Source organism: Chiloscyllium punctatum, chromosome 40, assembly GCF_047496795.1.
Source record: "Chiloscyllium punctatum isolate Juve2018m chromosome 40, sChiPun1.3, whole genome shotgun sequence".
NCBI classification, from domain to species: Eukaryota; Metazoa; Chordata; class Chondrichthyes; order Orectolobiformes; family Hemiscylliidae; genus Chiloscyllium; species Chiloscyllium punctatum.
This window is the reverse complement of record NC_092778.1, coordinates 15,469,809-15,484,640: the sequence shown is the minus strand read 5'-3', so window position 1 is coordinate 15,484,640 and position 14,832 is coordinate 15,469,809. Positions and strand designations below refer to the sequence as shown.

Genomic DNA, 14,832 nt, shown 5'->3' with positions numbered 1-14,832 from the left:
TAAGTACTATACTGGCATTTGGGGTAAAGACAGGGGGATTATAACCATAGACATACCCAGCAACCAGCATTGGGATCTTCACATTTTTCTCTTGTGTAGTTGGCAAGTTGATACTCAGTACAGTCCTCAGTGTCATTGCATGCGTAGCAGGAGGTTGCAGTCCTGAGCACAGAGGTTGTAGTTCCCTGCAAATTGTGGAGAAAATTGAGTTTCTTCGTGATATCATCAGTTTGACATTTGCTCCTTGTCATGTTTCAGCTTGAATATTTGACAAATAGGGAATTACATCAGTATTTGAAAATAAAGAATGTTAGCTAACACAGGCAGAAGTTGCTGGAAATGCTCAGCAGGTCTGGCAGCATCTGTGAAGAGAAATCAGAGGTAACACTGCAGATCTGGTAACTGTCAGAACTGATGATAGCTTAGAAACTGTGGGTTTATATGCAGAAGATAGGGTGGGGGGAGAGGGTCAGGAGTAAATGATAGGTGAGGACAGAACCCAAAGAGAGAGAAGAACAATTGGACAGACAAAGGAGTGGATACTGATCTTGCTAGGAGGATGAATGGCTGTTAATGGACACTGTTAGTAACTATCAATAGGTATTGTTTAATGGCACACTATGTGGTAACAAGGCCTGGTGTGTGGAGTAGAGCAGGACATGGGAGACTTCAATTCCTAAAATTATTGAACACAGTATTGAGTTTGGAGGGCTGCAGTGTCCCCCAGCAGAGAATGAGGTGTTGTTCTTCCAGCTTGCACTGAGCTTCACTGGAACACTGCAGCAAGTCTGAGGCAGAGATGTTAGCCAGGAAATAGGGTGGTGTGTTAAAGTGGCAGGCAACTGGAAACTCAAGGTCTCTTTTACAGGCAGGATGTAGAAGTCCTGCAAAGCAGTCACCCAGTCTATGCTTTGTTTCCCCAATGTAGTGGAGACCACATTGTTAGCAGTGAATGCAGTAGACTAGATTGTGAGAAGTGCAGGAAAAGTGCTGCTTCACCTGGAAGGTATAGAGTCATAGAGACTCTTCGAACCACCTCGACCATGCCAACCAGATATCCTAATCTAATTTAGTCCCATTTACCAGCACTTGATCCACATCCCTCTAAACCCTTCCTATTCATATACCCATCCTGATGCCTTTTTAATGCTGTAATTGTACCAGCCTCCACCATTTCCTCTGGCAGCTCATTCCATACATGCACCACCCTCGGATGAAAAAGTTGCCCCTTAGGTCTGTTCTAAATCTTGCCTCCCCTCACTCTAAACCTATGCCCTCTAGATCTGGATTCCCCCACCCAGGGAAAACTTGTTTATTTATCCTATCCATGCTCCTCATGATTTTATAGACCTCTACAAGGTCAGCCCTCAATCTCCGATGCTCCAGGACAAACAGCCCCAGCCTATTCAGCCTCTCCCTGTAGCTCAAGCCCTCCAACTCTGGGCAGCATCCTTGTAAATCTTTTCTGAACCCTTTCAAGTATCACAACATCCTTCCTATAGGAAGGAGACCAGAATTGCATGCAATATTCCAAAAGTAGCCTAACCAACGTCCTGTACAGCTGCAACATGACCTCCCAACTCCTGTACTCAATGCTGTGACCAATAAAGGAAAGCAAACCAAACGCCTATCTACCTGCAAGTCTACTTTCAAGGAACTATGAACTTGCACTCCAAGGTCTCTTGTTCAGCAACACTCCCCATTACCATTAAGTGTATATGTCCTGCTCTGGTTTACTTTTTCAAAATGCAGCACCTCGCATTTATTTAAACTCCTGCCACTCCATTGGCCCATCTGATCAAGATCCCATTGTACTCTGAGGTAACCTTCTTCATTTATATAAATGATGAAAAGCAGTAGACCCAGCACCGATTCTTGAGGCACACTACTGGTCACAGGCCTCCAGTCTGAAAGGTAACCCTCCACCACCACCCTCTGTCTTCTACCTTCGAGCCAGTTCTGTATCCAAATGGCTAGTTCTCCCTGTATTCCATGAGATCTAACCTTGCTAATCAGTCTCCCATGAGGAACCTTGTTGAACACCTTACTGAAGTCCATATAGATCACATCCACAGCTCTTCCCTGATTAATCCTCTTTGTTACTTCTTCAAAAAAACTCAATTTTTGTGAGACATGATTTCCCATGCACAAAGCTGACTGTCCCTAATCAGTCTTTGCCTTTTCAAATACATGTAAATCCTGTCCTGCAGGATTCCCTCCAACAACTTGCCCACCACCGATGTCAGGCACAGCGGTCCATAGTTCCCTGGCTCTTCCTTACTGCCTGTTTTAAATAGTGGTACCACGTTAGCCAACCTTCAGTCTTCCAGCACCTCACCTGTGACTATTGTTGATACAAATATCTTAGCAAAGGGCCCAGCAATCACTTCCCTAGCTTCCCACAGAAGTCCAGGATCCACCTGATCAGGTCCTGGGGATTTATCTACCTTTATGCATTTCAAGACACCTAGCACCTCCTCCTCTGTAATATGGATGTTTTTCAAGATGCCACCATCTATTTCTCCACATTCTATATCTTCCATGTCTTCATTCACAGCAAACACTGATGCAAAATACTCGTTTAGTATCTTCCCCATCTCCTGCAGGTCCGCACATAGGCTGTCTTTCTGATCTTTTTGGGTCCTTGGATACTGAGGAGGAAGGAGGTAAATGGACAGGTGTTACACTTTGTCAGTTGCAGGGAAAGGTGCTGTGGTGCTGTAGGTGTGTGTTGGGAGTGAAGGGAGAGTGGACCAGGGTGTCCTGGAGGGAATGGACCCTGCGGAAGATGAACAAGGGAGGGGAGGGGAATATATGTCTGGTGGTGGCATCCCACTGGAGGTGGCTGAAATAGCGGTTGATAATCTTCTGGATGCTGGTGGGATGGTAGGTAAGGACAAGGGGAACCCTGTCGCTGTTGCAGGAGGGAAGAGAGGGGTTGAAAGCAGAAGTGCGCGAGATGGGTCAGACCCATTTGAGGGCCCTGTTGACAACAGTGCCGGGGAATCCTCTGTTGATGAAGGAGGTGGATATTTTGGAGGTTGTCTTGTCAAAGTTAGCCTCATTGGAACATATGCAATGGGAACAGAGGAACTGGGAGAATTCAATGGAGTCTTTACAGGACTCTTTCCGGGTCTGATACATCTTGCGCACTTCTACCCTCATCGCCTCTCTTCCCTCTGGCAGCAGCGATAGGGTTCCCCTTGTCCTTACCTATCATCCTACCAGCATTCACATCCTGAAGATTATCAGCTGCTATTTCATCCACCTCCAGCGACATTCCACCACTAGGCACATATTCTCCTCCCCTCCCTTGTTTGCCTTCTGCAGGGCCTATTCCCTCCAGGACATCCTGTTCCACTCTTCCTTCACTCCCAACACTCCCCAACAGCCTCACGGCACCTTTACTGGCAACTGCCAAAGGTGTAATGCCTGCTCATTTACCTCCTTCCCCCTCAGAATCCAAGGACCCAAACATATCTTCCAGGTGAAACAACACTTTACCTGCACTTCTCACAATCTAGTCCACTGCATTTGCTGCTCACAATATGGTCTCCTCTACATTGGGGAAACAAAGCTTAGACTGGCTGACCGCTTTGCAGGACATCTATGTTCTGCCCACAAAAAAATCCCTGAACTTCCAGTTGCCTGTCACTTTAACACCCCACCCTGTTCTCTGGCCAACATCTCTGTTTAGACTTGCTGCAATGTTCCAGCGAAGCTCAGTCCAAGCTGGACGAACAACACCTCATTTTCCACTTGGGGACCCTGCAGCTCTACATACTCTAAACCGAGTTCAATAATTTTAGGAACTGAACCGTCCCATGTCCTAGCCTCCCTACTCCACACACCAGGCCTTGTTATCACATAATCTGCCATTACACTACACCCATTGTTAGCCACTAACAGTGTCCATTAACAGCCATTTACCCTCCTAGTCAGATCATTATCCACTCCTTTGTGTACTTCTCTCTCTTTCTGCTTTATCCCCACCTATCTCTTATTTTGACCCTTTTCCCCCCACCTTATCTTCTGCATATAAATTGACATTTTCCTAGCTATCATTAGTTCTGAGGAAGGGTCACCGGAACCAAAACATTAACTGACTTCTCTTCACAGATGCTGCCAGACCTGCTGAGTTTTTCCAGAAACCTGTGTTTTTGTTCCTGATTTACAGCATCTGCAGTTCTTTCGATTTTTAATGAACACAGAGAGAGGATAAGGGATTAAGAATACAGAGAACAAATCCAATTGAAGCATCAACAAAGGCAATATAGGCCTTGTGCTGTAGTGACTACAATTTCGAAAATGATTATTCAGTGGAGTCTAATTGAACAAATAATTAGCAAATTATTCTTTAAATTAGTTAAGATTAGATTAGATTACTTACAGTGTGGAAACAGGCCCTTCGGCCCAACAAGTCCACACCGCCCCGCCGAAGCGTAACCCACCCATACCCCTACATCTACATTTACCCCTTACCTAACACTACAGGCAATTTAGCATGGCCAATTCACCTGACCTGCACATCTTTGGACTGTGGGAGGAAACCGGAGGAAACCCACGCAGACACGGGGAGAACGTGCAAACTCCATACAGTCAGTCGCCTGAGGCAGGAATTGAACCCGGGTCTCAGGCGCTGTGAGGCAGCAGTGCTAACCACTGTGCCACCGTGCCGCCCATGTTAAATACAATTTGACTTTCATTATCCCTCCAGCAGCTGAAGAAATTTGTCTAGTTACTATGGGTCCGCAAAGTTTAGTTTTATTCTATTCATTCATAGGATATGGGCGTTGCTGAATGGCCAGCATTTCTTGTCGTTAGTTGCCCTAGAGAAGATGATGGCAAGCTGCCTTCTTGAACTGTTGCATTCCACATGCTGTGGGTTGACCCACAATGTTGTAAGGGAGGGAATCTCAGGATTTTGACACAGCTCTCTCTTCCTCCTCTATTATCCTTGGCTTATGACAGGAATCTTGTCATGGCCACAAGAAGTCTGCCAGACGTTCCCTGGGGTGTGGCGAAAATATGGCAAATATTGCATACAGCTTTGCAGGGGGAAGGAGTCCATGCATGCCACGGGCTGTGCTGTGTTCCAGGCGTTTGACCGCATAGCTTTCTCCAAAGCATTCTGACCTGCATTCCATCGCTCTATCCATGGGCTCAGTACAGCAGTGACTGGGAAGAGAGAGGGATGCTGAGGCACTTGACCTTCTCCAGCTGAGGTATTTGCTCCTTAGGAAGGCAGGGAGGTGCTTTTGTGCACCTAGATGTTGGAGCAGTCCTCTCAGGCCACCCCAGAATGAGCAGCGACTCCACATCACCTGTATTAATGACCATTACTGCTCTTAGAGCAATGTTGAGGGCATGACCCTGCGGCACTGCAAAAGAGGACTTGTGAGCTGGAGTCCTTAAGACTGCATGCCTCCAGAGGATGCTTGGAGGACTGTCATAGTCATCCAAGAGAGAATAACAGTAATCTGATTACCCCACCTCAGCTGTTAATGTCAGGATAGTTCCTTTATGTGGCAGAAGGAAAAGGAAACTTTTAAAATTCTGAACAAACGTGACTTTGATGATTTTACCACATTGTTTGCTCTTATAACATACACATGACATATTTTGTTTACTGCGACCATTTTGATTAATTGTGATTAGGTGCGGCCTGTCACAATACCAGGTGATATGGCCATGGCAGTTCCATATTTCTCAGTAAATTGTTTAGGGAGGACACAGGGAGACAGACAGTAATTCTGACTGAGATGTGTTGCATTCTTGCACACTCTATTGAATGTTTATATGAACTGGTACACCTGTGATAATCATTCTGTGGAGCAATGATCTAAATGCGAGCACAACTGCTCCCCATCCATCTGTTCTGGAGCATGTTGGCTGATTTGCACCTCAGCAACAGTAAATGAGACAGCTGCAGTTGCATTCAAAGCAATTGAGAACACTGTCATTGGCACATTGGTAGTGTCCATACCTTTAAGCCAGAAAACCCCTGTTCAAATCCCATCTGCTCCAGAGATTTGTATTAACATCTCAGAACAGGTTGATTTTGAAAATATCTTCAAAGCAATTCAACAATGGTAGATTGGACAAAGAAGGCATGTTACATGGAGACTTGAATGCTCCAAAGGTATTCTCATTCAAACGCTTGTCTGAGTCAAGTTCTGTTCACCATATTATTCTAGGTTGTAGAGGAAGTTGACTTAGTTTAATGTGGGTGGATAGCAGGGCTAGTTGTACATCCCAGGAAGGTGATGGAGCAATGATTGTGCAGATGCTTTATCTTTCTGAAAACCTTGAGTGGATTAGGTTGGCCCTGGCATTTTTACCTATCCATGATGAAGGGCTTATGCCAGAAACATCAATTCTCCTGTTCCTCGGATGCTGTCTGACTTGTTGTGCTTTTCCAGCACCACACTCTCGACTCTGATCTCCAGCATCTGCAGTCTTCACTTTCTCCTGGCATCCATGTAAAGCCCATTTGTTTTCGTGATGACCTCCTCGTTCTCTATGATGGGTCCACTGCAGACATAAGCTTGATTGCAATACTCCAGAGATGCATCACTTTGGAAATGCCATATTGGCGACAAAGCTGTGTATGCAGGACATGGCCCTTGTCACTCAAGATCCATCCAGCAATCTGGGTTGGGGCTTCAAAAGCTGTGGGATCAATGAGTTGTGCAAGATGCTCGTGTTATGACAAGTCCCTGGGAAATGAGCACAGACCTATTCTTTTCCAAGGGCACACCAGTGTACATCAATGGAGTGAAATCCTTTATGATTACAGATGCAGTTCAGTGTTCCCAGAGAGCTTTTATAGCAACATGAGTACATTGGATGATTCATGAACTTAAGAAAACCTAGCGATGACACTGAATTTGCAGGCTGCTGTTTTCATTCAGGGTGATTACTTATTTCATCGTGCAGATGAGGTTATCATTCAGTTATATGCACCTTTGTGTGGCAATCAGTTGGATGTCATTTGAAACTACCACTCGTGTAGAAATTGAGGGCTGCTTTAATCTGGGGGTCAATAGCATGGGGTTCTCACCAAATTCACATGGCCTTTTCTAGGGAATCTTCTAGTTGGCCAGTTGTGCACAACATGAACGCGACCCAAAGTGACCCTCCTCCCCGTTTGATCTATCATACTTATAACCAGGTGTGTGGTTTCAGTGAGCCATGAAAAATGGTGTGTGTTACACGCAAAACCCAATCCTGTGCCTTCTATCATCACCCTGTTGCATCACTTACATCTTTGACTCAACAAGTCTAACCATTCCTTTCCCCACTGTTCGTCTTGAACCTCCCCTCACCAATCTGGATCGTAATATGATTTCCCTCCACAAGCCATTGCTGACCGCGAACACTTCTGTTATTTGCCTCCAAGTTTCTGTTTGCTCCTGTGTTTGCCCATGAGACTACCCAACAACTGAGCTTAGTTCTGGTCCTGGCCCCATTCTCAGTACTACTTTTAAAAAGAAGTCATTCAACCTAAAGTAACTGAGAATGTAATTTCTGAGCAAATGACTGTCTGGGGGGCTTGTGTGCCTTATCCTCAGCCTTGAGAAAGACCATGGTATGTCACCTGTTGGCTGTCAAGGAAGCTTTAAAGAGAAGGACTTCACCAGGAGAAACATACTACAAACTAAATTGTAATCTGTAGTCTCCTTTAATCCCACAGGCAGTGAGCATGATGTAAGAAAAGAGCAGTCTGGGTGACATGCATGTTTTTATTTTCTTCTTTCAAGTATACACAGGGACGATGGTTAAAAGTCAATTTCACCTCCTTGTCTGTGGTTACAGGTTGGTGAAGATGGTGAGGGTCGAAGCTGAGAAAATCACCAGTCATCCTTAAAGAAAGGAACACTATCTCTACTTGAAGCCAGGAAGAAAATGAAACTGCATTCAAAAGGGAATGGCATGAATGTCTTTCAGCTGGCCTACAAAGCCAAGTATTTCAAAATCACTTGCTAACCTCCAACATCTGTGCTATTTAGAGTCATAGAAATGTACAGCATGGAAACAGACCCTTCAATCCAACTCGTCCATGCTGACCAGATATCCCAACCTAATCTAGTCCCACCTGCCAGCACCAGGCCCATATCCCTCCAAACCTTTCCTATTCATATACCCATCCAAATGCCTCTTAAATGTTGCAATTGTACCAGCCTCCACCACTTCCTCTGGCAGCTCATTCCATACACGTACCACCCACTGTGTGAAAAAGTTGCCCGTTAGGTCTCTCTTATATCTTTCCCCTCTCACCCTAAACCTATGCCGTCTAGTTCTGGACTCCCCAACCCCAGGGAAAAGACTTTGTCTATTTATCCTATCCATGCCCCTCATAATTTTGTAAACCTCTATAAGGGATAACCCTCAGCCTCCAAAGCTCCAGGGAAAACAGCCCCAGCCTATTCAGCCTCTCCCTATAGCTTAGATCCTCCAACCCTGGCAACATCCTTGTAAATCTTTTCTGAACCCTTTCAAGTTTCACAACATCTTTCCAATAGGAAGGAGACCAGAATTGCATGCAATATTCCAACAGTGGTCTAACCAATATCCTGTACAGCCGCAATATGACCTCCCAACTCCTGTACTCAATACTCTGACCAATAAAGGAAAGCATACCAAATGCCTTCTTCACCAACCTAGCTACCTGTGACTCTACTTCCAAGGAGCTATGAAACTGCACTCCAAGGTCTCTTTGTTCAGCAACACTCCTTAGGACCTTTCCATTAAGTGTATAAGTCCTGCTAAGATTTGCTTTCCTAAAATGCAGCACCTCGCTTTTATCTGAATTAAACTCCATCTGCCACTTCTCAGCCCATTGGCCCATCTGGTCCAGATCCTGTTGTAATCTGAGGTAACCCTCTTCGCTGTTCACTACACCTCCAATTTTGGCGTCATGTGCAAACTTACTAACTGTACCTCTTATGCTCGCATCCAAATCATTTATGTAAATGACAAAAAGTAGAGGGCCCAGCACTGATCCTTGTGGCACTCCACTGGTCTTAGGCCTCCAGTCTGAAAAACAACCCTCCACCACCACCCTCTGTCTTCTACCTTTTGTATTATCTAATGTAACAGTTGCAGCATCCCATCATTTTTTCATGAAACTCAGAGACTGATCCGTATGTCTTCAACTTTTTTCTTTTTTGAAAATATCTCTCATTTCTATTCTATGTATATCTGTTTTCTTCCTTATTTTTCTTATGTTGAGTAACTAATTAAGTTACTCTTTGATTAGCACACGAAAGCCCTGTAAAGTTGGCTCCTTTTAAAAGGTATAAGTTTATTTTGTTTGGGGAACAGGCATCCACAAGGAAAAAGGTGAGGACTGCAGATGCTGGGGATCAGAGTCAAGATTGTTGATGCTGGAAAAGCACAGCAGGTCAGGCAGCATCCAAGGAGCAGGAGAATTGATGTTTCGGGTATAAGCTTATGTATATGTTTCAGGTATATGTTTCAGGAATGAGACTTGTGGGCCATGTGGGTTAAGAAATAAATGGGAGGGGATGTGGGCTGGGAGAGAGAGAGAAAAGGAAGCTTGGAATGTGATAAGTAGATGAAGGTGCAGGTGGAAGTGATAAGTTGGAGGAGAGGGTGGAGCGAACAGGAAGGAAGAGAAGGAAAGGAAAAGGAAAAGAAGGAAGGAAGGAAGGAAGACAGGTAGGTAGGTAGGTAGGATCGGTCAAGGGGGCGATGCTGAGTTGGAGGCTTGGACGTGGGATAAGGTTGGAGGAGAGAAAATGAGGAAACTGGTGAAATCCACATTGATCCTGTGTGGTTGCAGGGTCCCAAGGCAGAAGATGAGGGGTTCTTCCTCCAGGCTTCGGTGGTAAGGTTATGGCGATGGAGGAGGCACAAGAGCTGCATGTCCTTGGTGGAGTGGGAGGGGGAGTTAAAGTGTTCAACCATAGGGCGGTGGGGTTGGTTGGTGCAGGTGTCCCAGAGATGTTCTCTGAAACTGTTCACAAGTTGGCGTCCTGTCTCCCTGATGTGGTCGCCTCTACATCGGGTGCAACAGATACAGTTGGTAACGTGCGTGGAAGTACGTTACCAACTCCTTTAAAAATTAACGTTGTTGTGACCAATTGAGGGAGTGGTTGAATAAAACAGGGAGCCTGTTCATCCCTCCTCACCAGAAGTTGACAATTTGGGCATCCTATCTGGAATCTTACTAAGATGGGGGTCCTTGTCTTGGGACTGATCATATTAGTACCAGGCCACTAAGAGCTAAATGATCAAAATGCTTTTGTTGGAAATGATAGAAACTAAAGGTATAGGAAGCACAGTATGTTAGCTTTTGCACCCTTGGATTTTAAGTGCACTGTGTGGATGCAGCCACCTGTTACAAATGTTTTGACTGCAGTCATCCAACTCATTCATGAATGACTCTCAGGTTTTTGACATCAGTTTCCCAACCATTATTCATTAATGGGTTCTCTTGGTGTCCCAACCAATTTTAATTCCTGAAACCACATCACTGAAACCAATTATCTGGTCACTCATCTCCCTGCTGCTTGGAAGACGGTTCAGTATTCAAATTGAATGTTGTGCTTCTCCATGTTACAACTGTGACTGGCTGCACTTCAAAAAGTGGCTAGGGACATCCTAAGGTGGTGCATATTTTTCTTTCAGATACTTGTCAGTAAGTTTATCTTTTCCTCATTAAAATTATAATGATACATTTAGAGGTAAAATAACTAAACACGCTTCATACATTTTTACTTCACATACGAAAACTTGGCCTTGAATAAAAGGAGAGAGATACTGAAGCATTCTTACTGTAAATCTATAATCTGTAGGTTTGAGATCGATATCTGTGGCAGGTGCTGAAGAGAGAATGCACAAATCATTATTACATATGTCTGTCGAAAAATGCACACAATCACAAATTATCAGTCAAAATGCAATTTAAGCAAGAATTGTAGGAATAGAAACATTCAGCTTCCTGTGTTATTCAATTAGGTCATGGCTAATCTATATTTCATATTGTTTGTTTCTCATTTCCTTGATACGCTTATCAAATAAATCATCTTAAAAGTTTCAATCAATCTAACATCCACAGAGTTTTAGGTTGGGGGGCGGGGCAGTTTACAATTTCACTGTCAATAAGCCCACAAGACATAGGAGTGGAAGTAAGGCCATTCGGCCCATCGAGTCCACTTCATCATTAATGTGCTTTCTATATTCACTCCTCAATGACCTAGTTCTGATTTTAAAGTTTAAACTCTCTTGTACTGGAGTTCCCACCAAAAAACTAGTTTTTCCCTACTTTCCCCTTTAATTCCTTTATTGTTTTAATCACTCAATTAAATCTACCTTTGCCTAAATTCTTGCTGTTGACTTTTTTTTTGGATCTAAACATTGAACTCCACTTTACACAGTGTTACCACTCACCTAATTTGTCTACATTCCTTTTAACATTCTGGTCCTTTTTACACTGCAAACTATGCCTTTCACTTCATGCATCTGCAAACTAGTGTACACAAATAAATCTGCATCATGAAAGTGCAGAATGCTAACTTCAGGATTTTATTTTGGAATGTTGTTTTATTGCTATTGCAAATATAAAATTATTTGGGGACAGTGGGTTTAACAGAGCTCTCTATTGTAAGTAATTTTACTTTGAGATTTTAGAGGTTTGCTATTGAATCTCTGCTTGGGTTCAGCAGCCAGTTGTGTGAGTCACTCCAATCCCTGAAACCAATGGGATTATCAGCCAGCAATCAGTGGCAAGTAGCCGACTTTGTCTATGTTGTTTACAGTCACATGGAATCCAATGAGTGCATAGACAAATGGAGCCATGGAGAAATTAATGAAATGATTACTGTGTTGAGTAAAAGCAGTAAAATCCAGGCTCATTATTATAGACCCGAATTCCCTTGATTTGGTTTTCATTGTGGCAAACCCAATACTTGTGGCAACAAGTATAATAGATTTCAGCATTGATCTGAACTGTCACTAACTTGAGCGAGATGAACCTTCCCCAACTTCAAAATGACTCAACGATTAAAGCTTTCTGAACCATAGCAACCAGGAAAGCCCCAAACCTGAGCTGGGGCAGCATTTAGACCTGTCACAATTGACCAAGACATAAAGATAATAACAAAAACTCAAGGTTTTTGCCCTCTCTGTAGAGCCTGCCATGTAGAAAAATCATTCCAAGTCACCTGTCAGAGGTATAATCAAGCAAAAATTGTACAGCAAGTCAAAAAAAAACATAACCTGTAACCAAAAGCTTGAGCAGAGATAGAACTTACATTATGAGAGAGATGGAGATTTAAGGGGGAAATTTCAGTATTAAGTATAGAAAATACAGCTGAAAAATATGGTGAAGCATTACGATGGTCTGAAGGGAGGGGCAATGCACGAGGTGCCAGAAACAGCAGAATGCTGAAATCTACATGCTAGAAAAACTGAATGGCCTGAAAGTGGGTAAATAACTTGGTCCAGATAGATTACATCCCAGAGGTCTAAGGGACATAACTGAAGAGATAGTGGAGGCGTTAGTGGTGATCTTTCAGGAATTGCTAAAATCAGGGAGAGTTCCAAAGGACTGGAAAATCGCTAACAAAACACCCCTATTTAAAAAGGGAGTAAGGCAAAAGGCGGAAAATTACAGACAGATTAGCCTAACCTCAGTCTTGGGTAAATTACTGGAATCCATCGTGAAGGATGGGATTTCTGAATACTTGGAAGTGTATTGTAAAGTAGTGCAACGTCAGTATGGTTTCATCGGGGGAGGTCATGCCTGACAAATCTGCTAGAATTCTTTGAGGAAGTAACGAGCAGGTTAGACCAAGGAGAGTCAATGGATGTTATCTACCTGGACTTCAAGAAGGCCTTTGACAAGGTGCTGCACAAGAGGCTACAGAATAAGACAAGGGTCCATGGTGTCAGAGGCAAGGTGCTAACATGGATAGAAGCTTGGTTGTCTGGCAGAAAGCAGAGAGTGGGGATAAAAGGGTCCTTCTTAGGATGGCAGATGATGACAAGTGGGGTTCCGCAGGGCTCAGTGATGGGACCACAACTTTTCACTTTTATACATTAACAAATGTGTATTCTGGCTAAATTTGCAGATTACACAAAGATAGGTTGAGAGATAGGTAGTATTGAGGAGGTGGGGAGGCTGCAGAAGGATTTGGACAATTTAGGAAAGAAGTGACAGATGGAGTACAAATGTGGGAAAGTGTGACATCATGCACTTTGGTAGGAAGAACAGAGGGATGGGGTATTTTCTAAATGGGGAGAAAATTCAGAAGTCTGAAGTGCAAAGAGACTTGGGAATTTCTGGTCCAGGATTCTCTCAAGGTAAATTTGCAGGTAGAGTCAGTAGTTAGGAAGGCAAATACAATGATGGCATTTATTTTGAGAGGACTTGAATATAAAAGCAGCCTCTTTCTGAGGCTGTATATGGTCTGGTGAGACCACATTTGGAGTATTGTGCGCAGTTTTACATAGAACATTACAGTGCAGTACAAGCCCTTAGATCCTCTATAGCGCTAACCTATGGAACCAATCTGAAGCCCATCTAGTTTTAGGTCCCAAAACTCAGGAAGGATGTACTGCACCTGGAGTGTGTTCAGAGGAGATTCACAAGAATGGTCCCAGGAAAAAAAAGCTTAACATATGAGGAATGTTTGAGGACTCTGGGTTTATACTCAGAGTTTAGAAAGATGAGGTTTAGAATACTGAATGGCCTGGACAGAGTAGATGTTGGGAAGATGTTTCCATTGCTAGGTGAGACAAGGACCCAAGGGTATAGCCTTTGAATAAAGGGAAGACCTTTTAGAACCGAGATAAAGAGGAAGGTTTTCAGCCAGACAGTGGTCAATCTGTGGGATTCATTGCCACAGAAGGCTGTGGATTCCAGGCCATTGTATGTATTTAATACTGAGATAGATAGGTTCTTGAGTATCAAGGGAATCAAGGGTTATGGGGAGAAAGTGGGAGAATGGGGTTGAGAAATTTATCAGTCATGATGGAATGGCAGAGCAGACTCGGTGGGTTGAACAGCCTAATTTTCTGCTCCAATGTTTTATGTCCTGAAGCAGCTTCGAGAGATAGGGAATGGTAGAGAGCCATTAGAAAATTAAACATGATGGTGAGAATTTTAAATTGAAGGCCTGGGGATTCAGGAGCCAGTCGTGGAGTAATGGATGAACAAGGTTTGATGTGGGACCAATATGCGAGCATTGGAATTTCTACTTCTATTTATATGTATATATTTCTATTTATTTACCATTTTCTATATTTCTAATTGCACATTTGAGAGTTTCAACAGCAAGTGAGCTGATGAAGAGATGGACATAGAAATGTTTTGGAGATGCACTTTTTGATGGAAAATTTATATAGTTAGATGTTCAGCTCGGGATTTTGTGGGATGCTGAGGTGGAAACAGTCTGATTTATTCTAAGTGTAACCAGTAAGTGATGACAAGTTGGCAAGAGTAGAGAGTTTATCGTGGGGGAATTTGGGGCAGTTCCTGGAGTGGGGGAGGCAAATCAGGACTGAGTGCAAGAAATGAGTGCTGGGGTGCAGTGAAGCAAATCAGGCCCAGATCAGAAGAAGGGGCAGCTGAAATGGGGCAAGGGAGTGTACAGGTCTGCAGGAGAGAATGAATTGATGTGTCTAGAGTAGTGGAAGTGGGGGTGGCAATTCCCTGGAGGAGATGGGTAAGCAGATTAGATCCAGAGGAGTGGGGTACGGGGACATTGGGTCTGAAATAGGAAAAGTCAGGAGCAGGGAAATGAGGGAGGAAGGTGACCTGTGGAGGCGCATGGTGTCCAAAGCAGAGGAAAGGGACAGTGG

At 43.8% G+C, this 14,832-nt stretch overlaps 1 protein-coding gene across 1 annotated transcript in view; it reads right to left on the bottom strand.

The window, feature by feature from the left end:
* Nucleotides 1–14,832, bottom strand: part of LOC140464787 (uncharacterized) — a 38,575-nt gene that overhangs the window by 2,693 nt on the left and 21,050 nt on the right. The window contains exons 5-6 of the mRNA XM_072560274.1: nt 10,804–10,850; nt 57–185 (exon numbers count right to left, since the gene is read on the bottom strand). Coding sequence (XP_072416375.1) covers nt 57–185; nt 10,804–10,850 — 176 coding nt within the window. The remainder of the gene's footprint in view (nt 1–56; nt 186–10,803; nt 10,851–14,832) is intronic.